The following is a 26744-nucleotide window of genomic DNA, read 5'->3' as shown; positions in this document are numbered from 1 at the left end:
AGACGGTCAGAGCACACTTCACGAAGTCCACGGTCCAGGACCTGTCGCTTTATCTGACCAATTCATATCCCATGAGATATGTGGACAAATGTGCACGTAGGTGGCCCCTAAGTCAGCCGTGCCTGTGCACTGGAGGCAGCCGTGGAGCAGCCGCTTATGAGGAAGTGTCCCTCCTACCCATAGAAACAGGAGATTCTGCATGTTCACACCTGGGGACCCGAACCCCCACACTGGTGCAGGCATCTCGCGGGCAGAGACAAAGCACAAGCAGAAACCAGCAGAGGCCCGAGGGACTGCTGTCTGCAGCTGCACTGTGGCCACGGCCAGGCCCCAGCCCCCGCACCACTGTGCCAGGCTGGGCACATGGGGCTCCATGCAGACATCCCTTGGGGGAGTGTGTCTGCTGGCAAGGGAAGGTGGGGCTGCAGCTGAGACACTGGGCAACGGTCTACCCGGTGCTCTCGGAGCCTCCAGTGCCCCAGGTGCGCGGGGACAGGTCAGAACAGGCTCGCCACTCACGCCATCTCAGAACTCCTTGTCCAGGAGGAGCTGGGGAGGAGTGGAGGGTTGGCCAGGCGTGCCAGCACCCCGCACCTTCACACCTACCTCTTGTCTGCCAGGTCCGTCTTGTTGCCCACCAGCATGATGATGACATCGCTGCCCCTCTCTGTCCTGACGTCGTCAATCCACTTCGAGGTCTGCTGGAAGGAGTTGAGATCTGGAGACGGAGAGTAGGGACACAACAGAGTGAGAGCCAGCACAAGCAGGGTCGGGGGAAGCTGGGAAGGGGCATGAGACCAGCAGCAGGAGGGACGGGGACCACTGGGCCTTCCAGGGTGGGGGCCCATGCGTCTGTGGAGCTGCCGCCTCCGGGCCCTGGAGACATATGCATGGCTGACCACTCCCTGCAAGTCACTCTGCTGAAAGGTCACTGTCATGATGTGCTACAGGGACTAGTGGTTTTAGGGGCCCACCTGAGAATCAGACTAGACTCTAGGGGCTCAGAGCAGAGTGTGAGCAATGGGTACACTGGACTTGGCTCAGCCTGGAAACACGTGTGTACACGTATGTGTGCTGGCAGGGCGACCTCAGAAGCCCCTGGGGGAGGAGGGCCCTACCAAGTGGCCTCCCACTGAGGGGAGCTCCGGGTGGCTCAGGAAAGGCCAGAGTTTCCAAAGAGAACCCTTAGGATCTGCAAGCAGGAGGGGGAAGGCGGCCCCAGGAGAGACAACAGCAGCGAGAGGTAAGGCCATTTCAGGGCAGCCCTCTCCTCAGTCAGAAGATGTGGGGAGGAGTCGCAGGGTGATGCCCACCAGTCAGCAGCACACACGCCTGATGGGCTGGGGGGCAGCCTATCTCAGGAAGCCTCAGTTTCCCCCCAGCCTGCCCTTCCTCCTGCTCCTGTCAGGCTGTAGGAACCCAGGCTGAAGGCCCTGCTCTCACCTGTACTCAGGGTGTGTGTGCAGCCTGTGCTCAGGGCAGGGTGGAAAGAGGGGCCACACAGAGACAGGGGTCACGGGCTCAAAGCAGGGGGCACACGTGCTTCACATGATCTCAGTGCCGCGCACGGCACCCAGGGTGCCCTCCCGCCACAGGTGCGACCACGGCCCAAGGGCTCACCAGGTGTTGTGCTACACCCAGCTGGGCAGCTGCACCTCTGCACCGGCCCCAGGCCCCCAGGCCGGGCCGCCCTGGGGCTGTGCAGTTGCTCACGAGAGCAGCTGCTCTGGGTATAGGAGCCACGCTGTGTGGGGAGTGCTCTCCCAGACCCGCTGGGCCTCCCCACCCAGCAGCCCCAGAGAGGCCAGCTGATAGACAATGGCTGCTGGGTCAGGGCTGGCCCAGAGACCAGAGTCTGCTCCCATCTGGTCACACACACCCCCACAAGTCACCCCATAAGGGTCTTTCTGGCCGTCAGTGCCATGGAGGGCAGGTGGGAGCAGAGCCAGCGTCCTGCGCATCTCTGCTCAGCTCTACACATGGGCCCCTGCTCTGAGCAGGGCCAGCTCTGTCCTGTACACAGGAGAGGCGCAGGTGGGGACATACTGGTGTTGGAAGGCAACTCACCTCCCACCACTAAGGACCTGCCTTCTGGCAGTCAGCAGACAAGCACACACGTGTGCATACACATGCATGTGTGCTCGCGCACACACACACACATGCACGCAGGCCCTGGAGCCTGTGAGCCACCCTCCTTCTGTCCCCAAGGCCCACACTCACTTGTGATGTCATACACCACCACGGCCACTGTGGAGTCCCGGATGTAGCTGGGGATCAGGCTGCGGAACCTCTCCTGGCCGGCTGTGTCCCAGAGTTGCAGCCGCACCTGTCACAAGAAGGGTGGGACCGTGGGCAGGAATGGGGGGGCCAATGCTGTCCTCATGGTGGGGTGGGGGCTGGGGGAGGCCCTGGCTCTGTGATGCCAGCACTGCCGGCTCTGGGGTAGACACAGGCTCTCTCAGTGGTGCCTGGCGATGGGCGCCAAAGCAGGCCCTCCCCATCCTTCCTGTTCTGAAGTCAGGCACTCACCGTACGATCCTCCAAGTACATCGTTTTTGACAAGAAGTCAATCCCAATGGTTGCCTAGTAGAGAAAAGCACAGGTGTCAGGTAAGGTTAAAAGCTCGGTGATCCAGGCAGTGACAGCCAGCAAAAGAGGGGACACCCATGCCAAAATGAAGGTGTGTTTTGCTCTGCTGTCCCTGCCTCTCCCCTACACTCGAGAGTGAACCCAGTCATCCCTCTCAGAGGAAGTGGGCTGGAGCTAAGTAAGGATGAGGACAGGTCTTCAGGGAGTGACAAAAGTGTTTGCAAAAGGGACAAGGGAGGCAGATGAGGAGGCTTCCCCAGGATTAAGGCCACTGTCAGGTGCATCTCCTGCCCTCCTCAGGTGGGGGTCTCGAGGAGCAAGAGCTGAGTGGTCTCCCTGCCCAAGCCTGCTTGGCCTCACCTGCTTTCCACCCTCACAGCCTCCCCTCGAGGCTCCGTAAACACAGGCACCCAGGCCTGGGTTCATCACTGCCTCCAGCAGGCAGGGGCAGAGTGGGGCATGGGGCGGCTTGCTGCTGTGTGGTCAGCAGAGAGCAGCTGGCTTTCCTCAGGGGTGTCACAAACCACCCAGGACAGTGTCTCCCTGGAAACCACACACTTTTCTCCCTAAACCAGCACATTAGGAGCCCACCATCCCCAGCACACCTATGCCACATCTGTCCCTCTCTTTCCTGGCACTGGGGAGAGGCTCCTGGCAGAGTGCAGTCAGCCTTGTGGCCACATGGCCGGGACCCATCACTCACTCGCTGTGTGGTCTTGGGCAGGCCATCCAACCTCTGAGCTCACCTGCCCCACAGCATCTATGATAGGAGCTAAGAAGTTGTCAGTGTGAAATGGAGATGTCACTGCTATGTAGTTAACAATAATGAAGACTCAGACCCAGCCTGAATGTCCAGCGCATTGATTAAGTACAGTGTGGCACATCTGTGTGATTAGAATCCTTGGCAGTCAGTTACACATCATGTATATAGTATGATCCCAATTTGATGAACTGAAGTAAAAATATTTTTCATATTTCTTAGATACTGAAATTAAGGGAATACAGTAAAGCCTTAATAATGCCAGTATGAGGAATGGCATTATGGTTAATTTTTTTTTTTGCTTCCTTTGCTATACTTTCCTTTATCTTTGAAATTTTCTACAATGGACATGTAATAGTTCTAGAAGCAGAAATAATATTTTGAAACAAAAATAAAGATTAAAAATTAAGCTTAATTGTATGGGAAGCTGGGTAGTGACTTCTGATTACAAGACAACTCAGGGAAGCCCAAGGAGATAGAGAACCCATGTCCACAGCTCCCAGGCAGTCTGCAGCGTGCCAGGTACCTGCACATTCAGACTTTGGACTCATTCCACAAAGGACTTAACATGGCAGCATCCCTGTAGAAGCCTGCTTTAGTGCCAAGTTGTGGAGTGTTGAGGAATCTTACAATTCTAGAACATGGGTACTAGCCACACCGGAGACATACCCCAATCCAAATCCAAACCCAAATCTACTTTGGAGGTAAAAGACAAGGGCACGCCTGGTGTGACTCTACTAGTCAGGGGCAAAGATGGAAGGATCAGCACTAAAAGCCTGGTATCACTTGGGTTCTTTCTATCCCAACTTGGCACGTCTTTCCTACATGGTGTAGTTACTGGGCAACAAGTCTGGAATTGACAAGTAGCTTGTGGACCCACCATGTCCCTTAAGTCACACAACCACCACTAGCTGATCTACATTAGAGTGACAGTCCTTGTCTTCTGATACCCTTAAGGGGAAATGTACAGACCACGTGGAAATCTCTCATTTCATCAGTGCTCCATGGGCTCTCCAGAGAGCACCAAGTTCCTTCTGTAAAGTGACCCTTGAGCTGAGAACCAGGTACATGACCTCATGATTGGTGGCTATGCGCCCATATGCAGTCTCCCCTCCCACCCCATTTTTCTTCCTGTTTGTTTTTGAGAGAAGGAGAGACAGAGTGCAAGCAGGGGAGGAGCAGAGAGAGAGGGAGACACAGAATCCAAAGCTGACAATAGAGAGCCCAGTGTGGGACTCAAACTCACAAACTGTGAGATCATGACCTGAGCCAAAGTCAGACACTTAACCGACTGAGACACCCAGGCTCCCATACAGTCTCCATGTCTACAATAGAACTCTAGATGTGTAGACAGATTCATGACTACCCCCAAATAAAGACGGTATTTCCCAGCTTCCTCTGCACGTGGGTAGCTAAATTCTGGTCAATGGGATGTGAAGGTGATGGATGCATCTTCTGGGATGGGTCTTTCATGGGGGAAGGGGTGGGCTAGCATGCCCACAGCTGCCCTCCTTCCCCTTCTTGTGGCTTGGAATGAAGACGGGTGGTGTTGAGTCATACTGGTGTTGAGTCATGAAGGTGATACAGCAGTGATGACAGACCAGCAAGATGGAGGAAGCCTGAGCCCCTGACCCAGTGTAGCCACCTCAACAGCCTTAGACTACTTACACCCAGACTACTGTGTGAGAGAGAAAAGAACTTCTACTTTGCTTAAGCTGCTGTTATCTTGGGTTTTGTTCACCACAGACTAACAATAGCCTAACCAATAGAGCAAAGAACCATGGAGAAACATATCCCTCAGAGGTAGGCAGCATGGATATGATGGTGATATTCTTGATCACAGTGTAACAATGACAACCCCAATATACCTTATGTGGGCACAAGGCACTCTTGCTTCCACAAAGGACTGAAAAGTCAAGATGATACAAGAATTGTGCCATTTAGGTCAAGCCTTGGCAAAGCTCAACTCAGTGGCCTCCGTAATCATAAACACCATATACTTTGTCTCCATCACCCCTCACAAGAGCTTGACCACATTACTGAGGAAATGAAGGCTGGAAGAGGCCAACTTCCTACCTCTTCAGCTCTCTCCCACCTTTAGTCTCACTCTCATGGTTCTTCCACATCAGAGAAATGTCTGATTCCTTAAGTGACCACTCTGTCCCCACCAAGCCAGGCCACTGAGTCACAGCAGATCCTCCCACAGCTGTACAGATTCTTGCCAAAGCACAGGCATTGTCCCTGGGAATGGCTGAACCATCAGCTCTGCCCAAAAGTATATTCCTATGTTTTATTTCCAATAATGGCTGAGTAGTTTTTATCAGATGAACCCTCCCACAGATAACTACTATAAATGATGGAAAAATACAAGAAGTAATTTTTAAGTACTCAAGAGTGATCAAAAGTAAGCAGAAAATGGAGGGGTTACAAACTTTGAAAGAAGGAAAAAGAACAAAGTGAGGTCCCACATTTCACCAATTTTTCCCCTGAGGTAACTGCCTAGTTACATAAGTTAGAAGGACTTGGGAAACACTTCAGGCCTTCCATGGGAAACCCAGAAAGGCTGGCTTTTGAAGAAAGGGTATCATCTCAGGACTGAGGGTCACACCAGAGGACTAAGGGAAAAACCCAAAGAGACTTACATTAACAAGACTTAAACATGATAAGTAATCCCTACCCCCATTCCCCTCAAAAGATGAGCTCTCTGTAATTTGATTGCCTATTAAAATAAAACTCAACACTCTTCAGAGGAAGGTAATAGAATCCAAGAATCTCTACAAGTTATTACAGGTACACTTCATTTTACCATGCTTCACCTTATTGTACTTTGCAGATAACTGTTTTTTACAAACTGAAGGTCTGTGGCAATTCTGTGTAGAGAAAGGATATTGGGACCAATTTTCCAACATTTGCTCACTTTGTGTTTCTGTGTCATATTTTAATAATTCTCATATTTCACAATTTTCATTATTTTTAGGGTGATCTATGATCAGTGATCTTTGGTGTTACCATCGTAATTGTTTTGGAGTGCCATGAACTGCATCCATATAAGACAGTGAACTTCATCAATAAATGTTACGTGTATTCTCGGATTAGTCCACAGATTGGCTACTCTTCCATTTTTCTCCCTCTCCTCAGGCTTCCCTCACACAATGATATTGAAATCAGGCCTATTAACAGCCCTACAGTGAGTGCCCTCTAAGTGTTCACGTGAAAGGAAGAGTCACATGTCTCTCACTTTAAATCAAAAGCTGACACGGGCTGAAAGCTAGGCCTCTGGCACCACACAGGTAGCCAAGTTGTGAATGTAAAGGAGAAGTTCTTGAAGGAAATTAAAAGTAATCTCCAGTAAACACATGGACAAGCCTTACTGACAATATGGAGAAAGTCTGAGTGGTCTGAAGATCAAACCAGCCACAACATTCTCTTAAGCCAAAGCCTAATCCAGAGCAAGGCCCTGACTCTCTTCAATTCTATGAAGGCTGAGAGGTGAGGAAGCTGCAGAGGAAGAACTAGAAGCCAGCAGAGGTTGGTTCATGAGGTCTAAGGAAGGAAGCCGTCTCCGTAACATAGAAGTACAAGATGAAGCAGCAGGCTCTGGTGGAGAAGCTGCAGCAAGTGACCCAGAAGATGTAGCTAAGATCATTAACGAAGTTGGCCGCACTAACCAACACATTTTCAACATAGACAAAACAGCCATATGTCAGAAGATGGCACCTAGGACTTTCATAGCTAGGGAGAAGTCAACGCCTGGCTTCAGAGCTCCAAAAGACAGGCTGACTCCCCAGTTAGGGACCAATGTAGCTGGTGACTTTAAGTTGAAGCCAGTGCTCATTTACCATTCCCAAAATCCTAGGGTCCTGAAGCACTATGCTACATCTACTCTGCCTGTGCTCTGTAAATGGAACAATAAAGCCTAGATGACAGCACATCTGTTCATAACAGGGTTTACTGGATATTTTAAGTCCACTGTTGACACCTACTGCTCAGAAAAAAGGATCCTTTCAAAATATTACTACTTCTCATTGACAATGCATCTGGTTATCCAAGAGTTCTAACAGAGATGTACCAGGAGATTAATGTTGTTTTTGTGCCTGCTAACACAACATCCATCCTGTAGCCCAAGGATCAAGTTGTAATTCTGACTTGTAAGTCTCATTATCTTATTTAAGAAATACATTTTGTAAGGGTATAGCCACCATAGATATTGAATCCTCTGATGGATCTGGGCAAAGTAAACTGAAACCTTCTGGAAAGTATTCACTATTTTAGATGCAATTAATAACATTTGTCATTCAGGAGAAGAGGTCAAAATGGAATCATTAACAAAAATTTAGAAGTTGATTCCAGCACTCATGGATGATGCTGAGGTGTTCAGCACTTCGGCAGGGGAAGTTAACTGCTGATGTGGTGGAAAGAGCAAGAAAACTAGAAGTGGAGCCTGAAGAAGGGACTGACTTGCTGCAATCTCATGATAAACTTGAACGGATGAGGAGTTGCTTCTTACAGATGTGCAAAGAAGGTGTTTTCTGGAGACGGAATCTATTCCTGGTGCAGGTGCTGGGAAGACTGTTGAAACGACAAAGGATTTGGAATAGCACATGAACTTAGCTGATAAAACAGCGGCCAAATTGGGGGGATTGACTCCACTTTTGAAAGAAGCTGTACTGTGGGTAAAACACTATCAAACTACATCACATACTACAGAGACATCATTTGTGGAAAGGAAGAGTCAACCACTGTGGCAAACTTCACTGTTGTCTTATTTTAAGAAATTACCACAGTCACCCCCACCACCTTCAGCAACTGCCACTGTGATTAGTCGGCAGCCACCAACACTGAGGCAAGACCCTCCACCAGCAAGATTACAACTTGTTAAAAGCTCAGATGTTGGTTAGCATTTTATAACAATAAAGGTTTTTAAATTAAGATTATCTACATTATTTTTTTAAGATATAATGTTACTATACACTAATAGGCTACAGTATAATATGAATATAACTTTTATATGCTCCAGGAAACCAAAAAATTAATTTCATTTTTTTAGTGTTTATTTATTTATTTAGGCTTGTTTATTTATTTATTTTTACAAATAGTTTATTGTCAAGTTGGTTTAGTGTTTATTTTTGAGAGAAAGATAGAATGTGAGTTGGGGAGGGGCAGAGAGAGAGGGAGGCACAGAATCCGAAGCAGCATCTTAATCTGAGCTGTCAGCACAGAGCCTGATGCAGAGCTCGAACTCATGAACTGCGAGATCATGACCTGAGCCAAAGTCAGACACTTAACTGACTGAGCCCCCCAGGTGCCCCAAATTTGATTCATTTTTATCACAATAATCACTCTACTGCAGTAGTCTGGAATCAAGTCTGCAGGGTCTCTAAGGTATGCCTGTCTTCACAACGTCCACTACACAATAAAAGGTTTAGACATGCGAAGAAGCATGAAATTCAAGCCATAATCAATAAAACATATCAGAACAGCGGAGAACTTCAAAATCATTGTTATAAATATGTTAAAAATATAAAGGGAAAAATGAATGATGAATCTGAAGAGATACATGGAAATTCTACAAACAAAAACTGAAAATCCTAACACTACAAAATACCTGAAATAAAAATGCACTGGATTTGTATAAGAGCACCTAGAACACTGCAAAAGAAAGGTTGGTGAACTTGAGGCGCCAAAATAAACTGTTCAAATTGGAGCACAGAGAGAAAAAACATACAATAAAAATGAACACAGTCTCCAGAACTTCTAGGACAGTATCCAGTGATCTGCTAAACATGCAACTCATGTCTCATAACAAAAGTAGAATCAGGGGTGCCTGGGTGGCTCAGTCGGTTGAGCATCCGACTTCGGCTCAGGTCATGATCTCATGGCTCGTGGGTTCGAGCCCCGCATCGGGCTCTGTGCTGACTGCCAGCTCAGAGCCTGGAGCCTGTTTCAGATTCTGTATCTCCCTCTCTCTCTGACCCTCCCCTGCTCACGCTGTCTCTCTCTCTCTCTTACAAATAAATAAAACGTTAAAAAAAAATAAAAAAAAAAAAGAAAGTAGAATCAGCAAAAAGATATTTGAAAAAATAGCCAAATTTTTCTGCAACTTAATTAGAAACATCAACCCGTGGTACCAAGAAGCTCGGTGAATCTAAAACATGATAAATACAAAGAAAACCACATAGAGGCATGTCACAGTCAAATTGCCGGAACCAAAGATACAGAGAAAACCTTGACAGCACCCAGAGACGGGAAGACACGTTAAACACAAGGGGACAATGGCAAGAATGGTGGCTGATTTCTCATCAGAAACAATGGAGGACAGATGACCATGGAAAAGCACCTTTCAAGTTCCAAAGGAAACAGCATCACCACCACCATCATGTCGGCCTAGAATTCAATAACCAGTGAAACTTTAGTTCAAAAATGAAGGCCAAACATTTTCAGATAAGGGAAAGCTGTGATAATTTGTCACCAGTGGGCCCTAATTATAAAAAATGCTCTAGGTTAAAGAGCAATTTTACAGAAAGAAATTTGAATCTTTAAAGAAGGAATATAAGGGCACCAAAAAATGGTAAATCTATGGGTAAATATAAAAACATGTCACTTGCTTTTGCTTATTTCCATCTATCAGTGACAGTTCATAACATTCTCCTCTGTTTTTCCATCCTCAGTATGGCTCCCTCTCAGAAGATGGTCTCAAATCTTACTTTACAACATTAGATATAACTACTTTGATTCCTTGTGTTTAACCTTTAATACAACAGTGGTAAACACTGTAACAGTGACTAAACATGAGTACTCCTCATCTGTCAGCTATCGTGCCGAGTGCTTCACATGCCTTACTTAACTGAATCCTGATACCTATGTTATGGGTTATGTTCTTCAGTATTTGTAGGTCACTGTTAAGAAAACTGAGTATAAGAGAGGTTAAGTTACTCGCCCCACATCAACAGCTGGAAGTGGCAGAGCCAAGACTGAAAAGGATATTTGCAAAGTTGTCTACAGGTGTCCAGCCTCATCCCCACATCCCTCCGGGCTCCGCATGTTTGCTCTTCCTGGTCAAAGCAAGCCTCTCCCTGCAGATCCCTGGCTCCTGGCGCCCTCCTCCCAGGTGATGCTCTCTCAGCCATCTCCTTTCTGTATTTTCAACCTTTCATGTTCTACTCACTCCTTCTTGTCCAAAAAGCATTCTCAAAATTCTCATGTCCCTGTTGCTAAGTGGCTCCCTAGCTATCTGGCAACCTCTCATCACTCTTCAAATGGTATGCTTCTTGGAAAAGGACCCCAAACCCAGTCTCCACTTCCGCTCCTCCCACCTCCTGCTTGACTAGGGTGGTCTGGTTTCTACCCTCCGCCCACCGAAACTGCACTTGCTACCACTGCCAGGTACCATTTCACCTCCAAATTGTAAGGACACTTTTATTTTTAGTTTATTTATTTATTTAGAGAGAAAGATAGAGTATGAGCAGGGGAGGAACAAAAAGAGAGGGAGAGAGAATCCCAAGCAGACTACATGCTCATATGGACAAACCATGAGATCATGACCTCAGCCAAAATCAAGAGTCAGACACTCAACTGACTGAGACACCCAGACGCCCCTCCCAATTATAAGGACGTTGTTAAGCCAAGCCCCAATTGATGTACTTGACTCTGATGACCATTCCTCTTCCTTGACACCCTTCCTTTCTCTGCTTTACATGACACTACTTGTTTCTGGCTTCCCTGCCTCTCTAACTGCTGTTCCTTATTGAACTCTTATAGGAACTTCTTCCTCTCCCTGTTCCTACAATGTTGGTGATCCTGTTCTGTGTCAGGGGACCTCATTACTCTCATGGCTTCAAACAGGATGTGCTGACAGCTTTCCATTGTATATCCCAGCCCTTACCGTTGTCCTGAGCCCCAGACCCAAGCATCCAACTGTTTACTGGACATCTCACTAGATGCAGTGTGTCCCACACGGAGCCCATCATAGCCCTCCAAACCAGCTTCTATTTCCCCCCCATCCATGAATGGCAACTCTACCACTCCAGGTGTGGAAGCCTCTGGAAGCCCTCCGAGTCCCTGCTCTTCACCTGCTCTCATCCACTCCCTCACATCAGAAGAATCCTTCAGCTGATGACTATACCCCCAGAGCATTTCACCTCTCAATTCTCACCGCCCCCACCAGCACTGCCCCGTTATAGACCTCCAACTTCTTTTATCTGAATAACCTCAACAGTTTCCTGACTGGTATCTCAGCCTTCAGGCTCTCCCCTTATAACAAATCTTTCATAACCAGGCTATCTTCCTAAAACATAAATCTGATTATTTCACTGTCCCTAGGAAACAGTCCAAACACTTCAGCTTGGCTTACAAACTGTCCAGGGCCTGCCTCTCACTTTCGTTGGTCTCATTTGCCTCATATCCAGCTTTTTACTTAATACTTTAGTAGTAATGCTCCGGGCAAGACACCACAGAATCACTTTGTGTTTCTGTGCCTTATCTAATCCTGTTCCCTACTCTAGAATCCTCTTCCATGTGGTTAAAACCTATTCAGATTCAACTCCCCTGCAAGTCATGTTCTGTAAGTCATTTTCTGAGCCCTCAGATCGGCTTCAAGGGCCCTTCATTTAACAGTTTCTGTATGAAACGGGAAAGAACTCATACCCGTCAGTCTCTGCCACTGACCAGAGATTCAGTGCTTCTCAACTTACAGGGCACAGACCACTTGCTCAGGAGTCACATCAGGGGCTTGGTAAACATGCAGATTCCTGAGCCCCCACACAGCGTCACAATCTCTGGGGTGTCAGGGAATCAGAACTCCAGATAAGCCTGCAGATAACTCATCTATGCAGTGAAGTTTGCAAACAACCTCCAAGACTCTGAGCTTGCACTGGAACCAGTCTGAGGAGGCTGTGGTACCCAGAAGGAGGGGCAGATTCCCTACCTGGGGTGACAGAGGGAGATGCCCATGTATACAGAAGGTGCTATTCATGAGAAAACTAAGGTTCACTCAGAAACCAAGGCCACACAAGGGACCTGTGTGGCAGAAGCAGGATTTGAACCCAGGTCTCCCTTACCACAAAGCCTCTGCTTTGACTACTCAGCGGTACTCCCTCTGCTTCCTGAAATCCCTTCATTTCCCAAGCTGTCATCGTGCCCTGAAGCTGTCATTGGGTTTGCATGGGGTCACATCCTGTCTGGCTTCCTATTGTCAGACTCTTATGGTCATTAGCCATAATAGCTCAGCAGAGCCCACTTAAGAGGAACTTCATTTGCATTTTAACAAGAACAACAAAAGTCAGCTCTCTAAGGACTGAGCAAAAACAAGAACTTTTCAGATGGCTTTGGCTGGGCTTTGGTTACCAGGAAATTTCTAGCTCCTGGGCATCATCTATTTTCCTAGACATGAGGCACAAGCAGTTGGCCCCACAGCACTGCCAGCTGGAGCCCATCTCTCTCAGGCCAGGTCTGCAAGGTCAAGGTAGTCATGGTCTTTGCTGGGCAGCTTCTTTCTGGCAAACGCTGGAAGTAATTAATACTCATTCGCTTCCTCATCCTGGAATGCTTACTATGTGACAGTCACTGAGCAGAACAAGCCCTTGCCCCTGAAGAGCTGGTCCCTCCCCTGGAATGCTCTTCCACAGGATTAATGCCTATTTAGAGTTTCAGATTCAGCCTTGAACTTCCAACCTTTTAGAGGAGCTAAGATTAGCACACAGAAGTGTGGTCTCTGATGGATGGAAAAGACGAGAGTAGTGACAAGGACTCTAAGAGGAGGGGGACCTTGTTTCTAATTGATTTCTTGCAAACCCTCCAATGAATACTAACTTCCCAGCAGGTGAAAATGGGGGTGTAGTGGAGGATGAGAAGTGTGAGGAAAAAAGCCCAGACAGAGGGAATGGGAAAGTAGGGATTTCTTTTTCTTTTTTTTTAATTTTAGAGAAAGAGGGAGAGTGCTTGTGTGGAAGAGGGGCGGGGGGGGAGAGATAGAGACAGAGACAGAGAGAACGAACATCTTAAGTAGGCTCCACACTCGGCATGGAGCCCATGTGGGGCTCGATTCCATGACCCTGGAATCATGACCTTAGCTGAAATCAATAGTTGGTTCAACTGACTTAGTCACCCAGGTGCCCCAGTTCTGATTTCCTTAACGGCAGAGTCACTATCAGACCAACCCTCTTGCAGATTACTATTATGAACTCTTAACAAATAAAACAACTACCTGAAAGCACTGGAAAGTGACCAAAAGCAGGCAGAAACTGGAGGGGAGTCAACTTTAAAAAAAAAAAAACAGGAACAGCCCTGGGTAAGGCTTCTGTTTTTATGACTGCTCACTCATCTTGAGGGCAGGCCTGGCTGAAGATCAGGGGTGGCTAAAATTTGGCAAGAACCCCACAGGCATGCTGAGAAATAAATCAGATCCAAAGCTACCACAATAGCCAGAAAATGTGAAAAATCCTAAGCATGAGATAGCTACAGGAAGGGCACCCCAAATTCTATGAATAAAAGCTGCCCAAATCTCTGATCGACCCAAGCAGCCTACCTAAAACTGAAAACCAAACCAAACCAACAAACCTGAAGAGAACTTTAATTTGCTACCTACCACAGGGAACAGAAGGGAGAATCTGGATCCACCCAATACTCTTCCTAAGGAACCAACAAAATCCACAGTCTTAATCACAATGCATAGGATAAACCTTATATTACTCAGCATATGAAGTAAAAGCCATATTCAAGGAAAAAAGAGATTAACCTTGAGGTGACCCAGACACTGAAAGTAGCAAGTAGTTTAAATATAATTATGCTCAAATATATAAAGAAAAATATGCTTATAATGAAGGCACAGATTAAAAGAATCTCAGCAGAGGAACTATAAGAAGAGCCAAACACAAACTTGGAACTGAAAAATCTCTGAAATTTTTAAATCACTGATGGACTTAAGAGCAGACGAAAGATGAAACAGCAAATCTGAAAACACATCAATAGAAATTACCTGACAGGATAATATGGGGACACTAAGCAAAAAGAACTAGCCACGGAGGGAGGGCACCCCCTCCCACAAAAGGTCCCAGAAAGCTCAGTGACTCCCTTTTACCTGCTACAACCCACACTCCCTCTTGAAGGCCAGCACATGTCACAAAGGTGTGTGTTGATGAAAACATATGTATGACTGTGTGTGTGGGTGGACCCATGGACGAGCCAAGATACACACACGTGCATGCAGCTACACATTCATCTGCATGTACGAGTACGTGTATGTGGGTAGGAATGGGTGTACTATGCTTGTGTGGGTGTGGGGTAGGGAGGGAGAGCCCAGATCCATCAGATGCACAAAGCCCTGGTCATGCCAGCAGGCTAAGAGGCTGAGGTGACCAGAAGGGAAGGGCAGGTTTCTGCCAACAAACGTAGGCTTCCTTCAATGCCTCCGCATGCTGACCATGGCCAGTCCCAGAGGATGTGGCATGCCACTAGCAGAGTGCCCCACTGTCACCAAATGGACCCAGATGGGGTCGTGTGCTGTCTCCAGGGACCTCTGCCAGTGCTTTGGGGTCTGAGTACTCTATGATGGGTTTGGAAGAACACTGGTTAGGGAGCTTCTCCTCTCTAAAGTGGGGATCACCACAGCTTCCTTCAAAGGCTGCAGATCACAGGAGTTAGACCACACGAAGGAACTCTGTATAAACAAAAATGAGGACTGACCCACTGACTGGGGGATTTTCAAGACAAACTGTGGAAACCTACCCCACAGAAGACCCTCCAACATGTTTCTCAGACTGGTTATGTGAAATACATCCCCATGAGGCAATCTACAGGATAAAGGTAAACTGTAATCAAGGGTTTCTGAGAAAGGCTGCCTATTCTAGCTCTTAGTGGAAAGCCAGAAAGTACACTGGCACAGTAAAGGCTCTGAGAAGTCCTATACTAAAGAAACACAATTTCATGGAACCCGATGTTCCCAGGCTTCCTTGCTCTAGGAAACTTTGTGCTTATAATCACTGTTAACATCCCTTTTTAATAACAGTGTTCCCAGGGCTTCAGGAAAGATTAACTGGGTTCTAAAGAAGACCACATCCCTCTTCTAGTTTGTCATGGAGTCAAAGTATTCATTCTCTGTATTTCATTTCCTCTTACAATTATTCTTCCTTATGGTAACTATGCCATAGGAATGCAAAGAGGATATCAAGACACATGAGCAGCAGGCTTGACTTTGGGGCCCTCCTACCAGTCCATGATCCCCATGATCGCCCCTCCCCTCCTGAGCTGTGTGCTGCACAAGCCTCCTGTACTGCCTAATGCCCCTCCCTGGAGGCCGGGCTGCACTCTCCGCTCCGCTATTTATCCCTTTAATACCGTGCTTACAAACAGCACTACTTACGAAACATGGCAGGCATTTCATTTTATACAAACTGAGGAATCTTAACAAACACAGATTTCACAGCCACAGCCACATTCATCTTCTTCTGAAGGTGGTATTACACAGTGTCAACAGGGGCTCAGACACATAGCACAGACTGACAGTATATTACATGCCTCCCTCTGCACAAAAGAGCCATTGGCCCATTGGATCCCCTAGGAAAGAGATGTTTCCTGAGGCACTTGTTGAAATCTTTTTTGCTATGTGCACTTATTATGCAATATATTTTGCATCCACATTCTGACAAGACACAGTAATAAAGTCTGCAGTGGAAATCTGCATGGTGATTTGCATAAATTGACTCAAGACTCTTCTCGGGAAGAGAAATCCTGAAAAGGAGTGTATGTGTGCCTTTTTCTAGCCTCAGCCAGGCCCTGGCCCGTGGCTGGGGAAGAATCCATAAGTGGCAGAAAGCAGCTGGGCATGACAAGCCCTTGACAATGAAGCTGCTGTTTGTGGTGCTCTGCACCAACCATCAGATGAGAGCAGAGGGTAGAGTCATGCAAATCAGCATGCAAATGAGGCTGGCAACACTTAAGGATGCAGCCTGGCAAGTGGGCGCTGTGGGGGAAGGAGGCGGCAGCCTTTGGAAAACGTGCTGGGCACGGTCTGCCCTTGCCAGCAGTGCGGCAATGAGCTCTGGGGGAGGGGATGCTGCCTTGGGAGGCCACAGTGAAGGTACCTGGGTGCTTTCAGTCACTTCAGCCTCCAGGTCTGCACAGTCCTGGGGGCTACTTCCCTCCCAGTGGAGAGTGGCTAGGGCACCCCACCACCCAATTTAAATATCTATAGATTGTTTTTTTATCTCCTGTGGTCTGGAACATCAAGCAAACAATAACTACCTTGCAACTTTAAATAAGGGGTTAAATTTCATCAAAATCAGTATATCCCTTCAAAAGCCAGGCAGATGCCCATAGATATGTGGCCTGATGCTCCCTGGGAGGCTTCCTAAAGGGCCCTGAAAGGATCCAAGCACGAAAGCCCTCTTCTTAACAGGGTCAAAGATGCTTCCAAGTCATGGACTTTTGAGGATGTCTAAGAGCCACTGAGGGGTAACCTACAAAGTGAACAGGACAGACTACAGACATCTGGGGGCAGACCGCATCATGAGTCTATTTAAGCTTTTGAAACATGCAGCTGCTGCTGGTGGACTCACCTAGTACCCACTGGCCACCTCTTACTCCTTGCTTGCCTGAAGGCTGTCAAAGCGATACTCTGCTTTCCCAGCCTCTCCAGAGGCTAAGGGTGATCACTGGGTGACCCAATTCTGGCCAATAAGACATGAGCCACTATCTACTGGAAAGGGAGGCGATTCTAGGGAAGCTCTAGCTTTCTTTTTCGGCCTTGAATGCAGAGGTGATGTCTGGAGCAGCAGCCAGCCTGCATGCAGATGAGAACCCACACACCAGACGCAGGAACAGAGCGAGGGCAAGAGCCCAGGAGCTGACAGCATCACCGTGCGGCTGTGCCACCTCAAGTCCCACCGCGACTGCTTGCACCTGGAAAACCTCAACCTAACTCTTCTCAAGCCACCACTGGTCAGCTTTCTGTACTAGAAGGTGACCACACTGTTGATTCGTGCATGCTCCACAAAACAGAGAGAGAAAAGGGCAGGGGAGAGGAGGGAGGGACAGAAAAGATGTTAGCATAACGGCAGGTCTGCTCTCAGTCCAGAATCAGATAATTTCCAGAGGGGGCACCTGGGTGACTGCTGGTGCCCCAGTGGGTCTCAGAGGGCAGGGGCATCTTGCCAAGCTGCCTGGCATTCAGGGGGGATTTTACTATGGAAGACTGTCACCTCACATGTTGGCCACAGAGCTTGATGTCTGCAAAGATGGAACTCCACTCCCTTAATGTAATAAAATCATCGTGTTGCTAGAGTTACGTGAGGACTAGAGTTCTGTGTTCGGCCGGAAGCACAGCGTCATCCGGCAGAGTGGCTAGCACTGCCCAGGTGCAAACGCTGGGGTGGCTGGGAGGCCCAGTGTTCAGCAGGAGGCTTTGGTAGCACGTTCTGGTTAGCTCCACTCCATCACTATCGACCGAGCTAGTGGCAGAGTTGTTGTTGTCTTCGAGTTCTTGCCCTGTTCTGCTTCTCTAGATAGTATACAGCACGTCTAGGTCAACAGTATTTTCGGCCGATGATTTTCTATCATCTAGACTTTAAGACCGATGTGAGCTATGGTCTAAATACAAATTAACCACATCTTTACATTAAAATTTGAGGCAACCAGTCTAGGTGATATAGGGGTTAAGTCCTACCCAAATAATTTCCAGGCTAAAAGAAAATGCAACTGGGATGCTGGTCCAGGGTCTCTCACCTAAGTGACAGACCTGGGACTTGAATCCAGGCTTCCTCTGCATGTAGCATCATTTTGAAGGAGAAAGAGTGAGCTGAGGTAGAAGGGAACATGCTGATTCCTTCTCCTTGGTGTGTGACCTCACTCTGAGCCCCTCTACCAGGGGCCAAAGAGCCGATCCCTATCTCCCCCAGGTGCCACACAGAGACATGTAGCACCTTAGATTCTAAGGGAAAGGGCCCCTCCTTCTGGTCCTCCCCCTCCTTCCCACACTCCAACCCCAAAGACTCGTTAGTTCTTAGGGCATCAAGAACCCAGATTTTGCGCAACTACTTGAGGGTCTGCCCCGTGTAACAGTAACTTTCAAACACCTTCACTGGGCTGTTCCATCATTACTTCCCACTGGACTCTTCGGGTTTTGTGTGTTGATGGCACTGACAGTCTTCGAGGGTGTCTGGACAGAAACCCAGGGCCCACTCAGGCCTCTCCCTCCTCTGCACCCCACAGATCCCCTCTGTTCACTCATCCTTTCTACTGCCCCGTGGTGTCTCTGTCCTTGGCCCGGGCCCCTCACTCACCTCCCACGTACCCCTGCAGAACTGCTCAGTGACACTCCTCCCTCCCCTGCCCTTCCACACATAGCTGCATCCAGGTCTGTGTGCCCTGCCTAGAGCCGTCACCTCTGCCCCAGCCCAGCGCTCCCCATGTGTTTCCTACAAACTCTGAGGTCTTTCATCCCGTCAGTGCCCAGAGAAGGAACCCTCAACAGCCCTCTGTTTCTTGCCCGATGAGCCCAAGCCTCTCTGGGCTTCCAGGGCCTTCCAAGTGCCAACTATCTGGGCCCACTTATCCACAAGGCACGGCAGGGTCAAAGCCTGGAGCCATGGTACTTTTAGAGGGGGTCACAAAAATATTCTTTAACTTTAAAATTTTAATGTCTTAAAATCAAGAGAAAAATGAATAAATATATAATAATGAATCTAGTCTGCATTATATGTTCTTCACAACTGTTGCAAAATACACAGTAGCTATGTATATACATAGATAGATACAGATATAGACATAGATATATACATGAAAGTATGTATTTAATAAAGGAAGGAGCAGAGTATCCTGGAAGGCAAAAGTGAAATAACTATGAACATCAAAATGCAGTAATCCATCCAAAGGCCCCGCTCTTAGCCTCCACTGCAACGGCAGACCCCCTCCTCACCACACACATACAGTGCTGGACTTCCACAGACGCGTCTCCTTCAGCACGACATCATCCCTCCTTCCAGCGCAGCTACAGTCAAATCCTCCCGCCCTCTCCTCCAGGAAGCCTTCGAGGCCCACTACAACAGCCACTGACCCCTGCCTCGTCTGATGGTGCTGAGGCCCAGGCCAGAAGGTCTGGTCCCCAGTGGGATCAGAGTAGTGCTGTAGTGGGTTGAGGGAACGCACCCCCCGCCCCCAACACACACCAAATTCATATCTACCTGGAACCTCAGAATGGGACCTTATTTGGAATTAGGGTCTTTGCAGATGTAATTAGTTAAGAGTCCTAAGATGAAAACTCATCCTACATTTAGGGTAGATCCCTAAATCTAATGACTGTGGTCCCTACAAGAGCAGAGGACACACAGAGACCTGGAGAGGAGAAGACCACACGACGATGGAGGCAGAGACTGGGGCTGTGCAGCCCATGGTGAGCAGACAGGCTGCCACCAGGAGCCGGGGGGGACGCAAGGAAGGAAGGATTTTCCCCCAGAGCCGTTAGAGGGAGCTCTGCCACATCTTGATCCTAGACCTCTGGCCTTCAGAATAGTGAGAGAATAAATCCTGTTGTTTAAAACTGCTCGTTTGTGGTAATTTGCTATGGCAGCCCCAGGAAATGAATTCAGAGCCCAGAGGGGAGGGGAAAGCCTCAGGGCAGAGTGGCCAGGAACGACAGGGCTTCTCATCTGGTCGCTGAGGGGCTGAAGGTTCCTCAGGCGACCCCGCGGCCTATGCTGGCACAGTGGGCACAGCTGTTCTGTTCCTTCCCCAGGGGCTCCGTGGGGTCTCTGGAGTGACTGGGTCTAGGCACAGCTGTCCAATCTTTCAGAAACGGCCCTCCCTCCCTGTGGTGGCTGAGTAAGCCCCTGCAGGTCCGGGTCCTCTCCGGGAGCAGCCCAACAGGTTGGCAGTCTCCTAACTTGTGTTATGGTGGCAGATCTAGGGACAGGCCACTGGTTCCGGCCTCGGCTAGACAGTCATCTCAATCACCTCAGAGATTCAAAAAATCCTACTGCCTGAGCCAGCCTGTGAATCTCCAGGCCATCTCCCCAGTGGGTGATGCTAACAGGGAGCCCATGAGAAACCACAGAAGAGGGCTGCTTCCGAATCCTGGCCTCTCACCCCAGGGGCATGAAACCTTCCATCATGACGGCACTAGTGCCAGGTTCAAACAGGTGGCCCAAGGACCAGGCCGCAGCTGTGCTATGTTTGGCCGACGCAGAGGGTCAAGCCTTGCCCCAGTGCAGGTACCAGTAGGTGTCTTCTACAACAACTTTCGAAAGCAATTTTTTTAGTCGGGATTTAATACAAGAGAATTACCGCAGACAGGACTCTCACCCAAGTCGTGATGTTTTGCTTCTTCGAGTGAGTGGATTATTTGGGGTGATAGGAGGGGTGGGGGAGGCGGGCTAGTAAATGTGCTGAGAGAACATGGTGCATGCATGTATGTGGCTGGGGTAGGGGGCCAGGCGGCAGGGAACCTGCTCTGCTGAGCCCCATGGGCCAACAAGGTGACATCTCCCCATGGCCTGCCAGACAGGCAGGACCCATGGAGAGGTGGGGCAGGGAAACCCAGCTGTGCCTACCTGTGATCCTCAGAGACCTCACACCAGCCCCTCAGGCTCGTGCAGCCCCAGCCTGAGGGAAGGCTCACTGCCTGCAGAGAAGACTGAACCCCCTCTGTGCTCCATCCCCAGTTGAGGGCAGGGCCAGCCTGCAGCCCCACTGGGTTCTCCTCCCATCCCTCCAAACACAGAGGAGGCACCTGGCAAACATCTGTCGTCAGAATGAGTGAAAGGCAGGGGTGCCTGGGTGGCTCGGTCAGTTAAGCGTCTGACTTCGGCTCAGGTCATGATCTCACAGTTCGCGGGTTTGAGCCCCGCGTCGGGCTCTGTGCTGACAGCTCAGAGCCTGGAGCCTGTTTCGGATTCTGTATCTCCCTCTCTCTCTGACCCTCCCCTACTCACGCTGTCTCTCTCTCTCTCTCTCTCTCTCTCAGAAATAAATAAAAACATTAAAAAAAAAAAAAAAAAAAAAGAATGAGTGAAAGGTGGAATCGAGGGGATGAGACCCTGCCAGGGAAGCCCAAAAGGATGGGAGGGAGGGAAGGAGGGGTGACTCCTCCCTGGGAACTGATCACCTGGGCTAATGGTGGGGGCGGAAGGAAAGGATGTTTGGGGGGTTGGCAGGGAGGGGTCAGGGACAACCAAGATCCCTGGGGATCCTGTCTACTTCCCAAATGTCTCTGCCACCATGTTAAGAAAAACAAAATAAGTAATACCACTTCCCCCTCTCTTTCTCCAGAGAGTTCATTAAAATGGCTTGAGTGTGCACGGAATTGGATCCCTGGCCTCCCAGCCTAATTACCATTTTAAAGAGCACTGGGAAAGACATTCTATCCACCGCCATAACAAAGTCAAAAAAGCCCACCATGGGGAGGGTCTTGCTTGCCTCGGGCTTTCTCCCCTGCTCACCAAGACATCTGGCTCCTGCTGCCTCTCAGCCTGATGAAGTCCGAAAACGAAGGCAGGCAGTGCCTCTCCGAGCCACTCTGATACCAGGAGGTACTTGACACCTGCTATGGCCAGGCCCTGTGCTGGGCCTATGAATGCAGTGGAAGATCGGGGGGTCCTGGCCCCTCAAACTCAGAGCCTGTCCACAGAGCCAGAGCACATGGGCGTTCCTGTGGAGCAGGGAGGCTAACCGAGTCCCAAGGACAACGTGCTAGGGTAGAGGGGGCCATGGTACAGAGCACAAGGAAGGCCCCACCTGCAGAGCAAACATGTGCTCTGAGTCTTAATGAGTCAGAAGAACTTTTCATAGCAGAAAAGAGGAGAGGGAAGGTCATTCCAGCAGAGGCATCACCATGAGCCCAAGTGTGGAGGAGTGCCTGTCGCCTGTGTGGGGAGCAGCTAGCAGAAAGGCCTTCTGGACCACAGGATGCAGGGCTAGTAGCAAGCAATATGAGAGGACACTGGAGATACAAGAAGGAGATTCTGAGAAACTCAAAGGACATGGGAAGGAGCTGAGGCTTTGATCCATGCCCATGAGAATCACTGGTCACTGCAAAGGCCCTGGGGCCATATCTACTACCACCTACTGCCAAGAATAGTAGCCAGTCAAGAGGCGCATTGGTTTTTTTGTTTGCTTTTTAATTTTTTTTCATGTTTTATTTACTTCTGAGAGAGAGAGAGAGAGAGAAAGACAGAGTGAGCAAGGGAGGGACAGAGAGAGAGGGAAATATAGAATCTGAAGCAGGCTCCAGGCTCTAAGCTGGCTGTCAGCACAGAGCCCGATGCGGGGCTCAAACCCACAAACCGTGAGATCATGACCTGAGCTGAAGTTGGACACTTAACCGACTGAGCCACCCAGGGGCCCAAGCCGCATTGTTTTCAACGGGACACCAACAAGAGGCATTATAAACAACTTTGTATTTTTAAAAAGTCAGTAAAAATAATGTCTATGAGGTCATTCATCACACACACACACACACACATGAATATCAAGTCAGACTTCAGAGCTGAAGTCTTAGAACTGTTATCTCAAACGAAGACTGATGTGGCAGAACTCCCTTATGCAGAGGAGGTCTCCGGCAAGCGTGCAGCAGACAGACACAATGAAAACAAAGTGTGGCCAGGACATTCCATAGCCCACACCCAGGGTTGTGCAGAGAAAACTCAGGGTCTCTCTCACAGAGCCTCATGTTCTCACCCTTCAGTCAGCTCTTCCCAAGGCCACTGGTTATCTGCTATATCACACACAGCAGAGGAAAAGCAGGGAATCACAGGAGGCAGAGAAAGTGGCTGTATTTGAGGCAAAGATGATGACTGGTCCTGAGGTAGGAAGACAGACTAAAGAGCAGACATAGAACTGTAATCCACAGTGAGCTATACTCTGCATCCTCTGTAAATTTAGGGAAGAGGAGGGACCTCTTAGCACAGCAGTCCCCAGGCTATTCTTTAAATACTTGTCCTCTGAGGACTCAGGAACAAAAGGATTCCAGGATCACATACATGTGGGAGATCCTGTATGCTATATGCCTGTTGGCAAATCAAAACCATATACTGATATAATAAAAGACCTGTGAAGTCCTGCAGTAGAAAAGTCGACTGACGTCTGTTTACCAATGCTCCTTAACTCTACAAGCGACTGACCTTCCCTCCCTCCCTTTCCTCAAGTAACACCAGCTAATAATCTTTTAGAACTAGTATGTTACAAAACCCACTTGCTTAGAAGAATGATTATTTGTCTCTTTGTTAAAGGAAGAAAATATCTTTTTTTTTCCCTAAAAATAGTTGAAATGATTAAAGTTGGTGCCTTTTGTGAAAAGCTGTAGTTGCAGGGGAAATTCACAAACCTCCTGACTCACCAGTAATGCCAGGACAGTGAAATGTTACCAACCACCGCCCAGGAGCTCAGTCCTTGGGCCACCTGTAGCCACCTCTAGGCCACCGGTTGACTTCGGACCACCCTCTAGGGCCAGGAGCCAAGAGGTCACCCTGGTCTAGTCCTCTGTCCATATACAGCAGTGCAAACACATCACACCAGCCTCAGCAACCGTGTGTGTGCACGTGCGTGTGCGGAAGTGTCCAGCAAGCATAGCTGTGCTCGAGGAACAAGTTCTCTTACTGCTCTCATTTTCACCTCCCTCATTTTACATCTTGCCTATCCATCCTCTTTTACGTGGTGACCCTCCAAGTAACTGCACTCTGTAAGGTTTCAACCTGCCCGTGGGGAGCAAGAGAAGAGAGACTGCAATGTGTCCTCTCTCGGTTTTTAGAAAATGTTTCCTTTACCAGGGTTTGGATTTTCAGAAGGGCTCGGGGTCTTTATGGGGCTGGGGCCTGTGCACAGACAGGAAGCTCCTCCAAGGCCACATGGATGCCCAGGGGACCCAGGAGCGTGCTGCTCCTGCCCAGCACTAGCAAGCCCTGGAGAGAGGCCGGCGTTGTCTCTAGGTGGCTGCCATGGCTGCAGACGCGGAGGGGGAGGCGGGGGAGCCCAGGGCCTCACCTGGTACGTGTTGTCGAAGCTGTCTTACATGAACCGTGTGATCAGAGACGTCTTCCCGACTGCAAAACAACAAGAAGAAAGGGGTTCAGCTGGGGCATGTAAACTAGAGTCCTCCAAATACATGTGAAAAAAGCAGATAAGGAAACAAAAATGTCTAGAGGAAGGATAAAATGAGAAACAGAAGCAGCAGCCAGGCCCTTGGAGAGGGACACCAAGGTGCGGCGGCCACGTCTACACTGGGTGGGTTAGAGTGGAATACTTGCTGGCACCAAGCAGCCTCCCCCATCCGGAGAACTCTCACTACCCACATTCAGGTCTTCCTTAACCCCCAAGAGCCCAAGTGAGGAAAGAAGCGTGCAGAAGAATCAGAGCAAGGATGTGTACAAGACAAGATGCCCCTCTAAGGGCCACCTGGAAGTCACTGCCCTACCGCTGGCCACAGGCCGGCAGGGAGGCATACTCTTCTTTTTCCCCATTCACTAGCCTAGGACTAGTAAAGAGGCTGGCCTTCCAAGGAAGCAGGGTGCAGTGGAAGGAAATGGGCTACCCCCCAGTGTCTCTCAAGGGCACGGCTATTTTTTTGTAGTCCTGACAGCCTATCTCCTCACAGGATGTTTAGCAGCACTGGATCTCACCAGGTAAATGCTGACAGGACCCCCTCCCACATTTGCAAACACCCTCTAAGGGGCAATAACACCCCACACAAGTGTCACCTACAGGTATGGCTGAGAGAAACCAAGCTGTCTCTTGGGAACTCCACAAATGCTGCTAATTTCCCAAACTGTGTGGGGGGTGGCTTCTGACCTAACCCTGTGCAGGTGCCCCGGGGCCTGGCAGTGGCGGAAATACCTACTGCAGCATTTTTAATTATCCAGGAGGGGAGGAAGGGTGGCGAAGGAACATCTGTGGGGTCAGCACCAGCATGGGGTGCTTCTCTACACTGTCCCATCAAGTCTCTGCCATGGGCCTAGGAGGTTCCGAGGGGGACTGGCCCCGCTGAGCTTGGCTCAGAGCCCCTCCTGCTCTGGGCTGCTGGAGACAGGCAACCCTGGAAGGGAGAGCAAAAGAGCCGCACCTGAAGGTTCTCCCTCCTGTCTCTCCCCGCGTCTTGGACAGGCTGTCCACAAGGCCGGGCTGTCCACAAGGCCGGGCCTTCTGGGGTGGCTGGTCACCAGATGGAGCAGGGCAGCCCTGCTTGGTATCTCTGGGAATGGAGCAGGGCAGCCCTACTTGGCATCTCTGGGAAGGGTCCCTCTCCGGTTTTGAAGCCTTAGTTGTAGACCACAGAAAAGACAAGCAGCCACCTTCCAACAGCCAACATTTGTAAGGGAAAGGCAATCTTCTTCTAGCCAGGAAGGACAGCTGAAACACTGTTTGGGGCAAACTGAGATGGCCCCAGCTCTGACCCAGACTGATTAGATGGATTCCAATCCTAGCTGGGGTGCTACGTGGCTGTATCATTTTGGGGTGGTCACCACTCCTCTGGACCTCAGTTCTGCATTTTAAAATGGGTATAATAAAGACTTCTAAGGGCAGTGGTAAGAAGTAAAGTGCCAGCCAGGCATACAGGAAATGCTTAAAAGTAGGAGACAGCAGACAACTGAGATACTGAGACAATTTCCAGAATATCAGAATAAAAAAATACTAGCACAAGTGCTGGATTGACCTTGCCCATCATATCTCTTCATTTGGCCATTTCTGGTGTGGATCCTTTGTAATAAAACTATATAAGGAGAATATTCTCCTGAGTTCTGTGAGTTGTTGTGATAAATTATGGAGCCCGAGGAGGGTCTGAGGGCCCCTCGAATTTGCAGCCTGTTGGTCAAAAGTGTGGTGTCCTTGAGCAGCCCACTCGTGGTGGCATCTGAAGTGTGGGGCAGTCTCATTGGGGGCACACCCTTCAACCAGGGTCTGATGCCAGCTCTGCATGGTAGTGCCGGGTCGTGTACCAGCTGGCATCAGAATGCCCACATTTCTATTCTGAACATCTCTGGGGTGAGCAGTAACTCATCCACAATCTCTTCTAATCGCACTTGAAAATTGATAGGGATTAATATGTTAAGTGCTTTCCACTTGCCTTAAATCTCCCCTTAACTTTCACATGAAGGTGAGAAGTGAAGGCTTCCTGCACGGAAAGGCCTGGCTGCAAACCCCTTTCCTAAGGGGACCACAGAGTGAAACCCTGAGCCAGCAAGAGGCAGACGAAATCGAAGCGAACACAGCATCCTCCTTTTCCAAGAGACAGCGGAAAGTTACCCCCTCCTCTGGAAGACGGGGATCCCGGAGCCTAGTGACTTCCCTAGGTGGTGACACACCCCATCTCACACCTGGGTGGAGAGAAGGCAGGAAGACAACAGTTCTCTTCCTGCAACGGCTGTTTCCCTGGGGCAGCCGAGCAGGCTGGGAAGAGAGGCCGTGGAATGGCAAAAAA

The 26744-nt window shown here is 49.2% G+C and overlaps 1 protein-coding gene across 1 annotated transcript in view; it reads right to left on the bottom strand.

The window, feature by feature from the left end:
* The window catches only part of RAB6B (RAB6B, member RAS oncogene family), a 55149-nt gene that overhangs the window by 5071 nt on the left and 23334 nt on the right, over positions 1 to 26744 (bottom strand). The window contains 4 exon segments of the mRNA XM_039243884.1: positions 607 to 718; positions 2221 to 2326; positions 2530 to 2583; positions 24314 to 24372. Of these exon segments, the coding sequence (XP_039099815.1) occupies positions 607 to 718; positions 2221 to 2326; positions 2530 to 2583; positions 24314 to 24372 (331 nt within the window).

This window comes from Hyaena hyaena, unplaced genomic scaffold (genome assembly GCF_003009895.1).
Source record: "Hyaena hyaena isolate Hyena2069 unplaced genomic scaffold, ASM300989v1 scaffold_234, whole genome shotgun sequence".
NCBI classification, from domain to species: Eukaryota; Metazoa; Chordata; class Mammalia; order Carnivora; family Hyaenidae; genus Hyaena; species Hyaena hyaena.
Note: the sequence above shows the minus strand (reverse complement) of the source record. Positions and strands in the feature narration are given on the sequence as shown.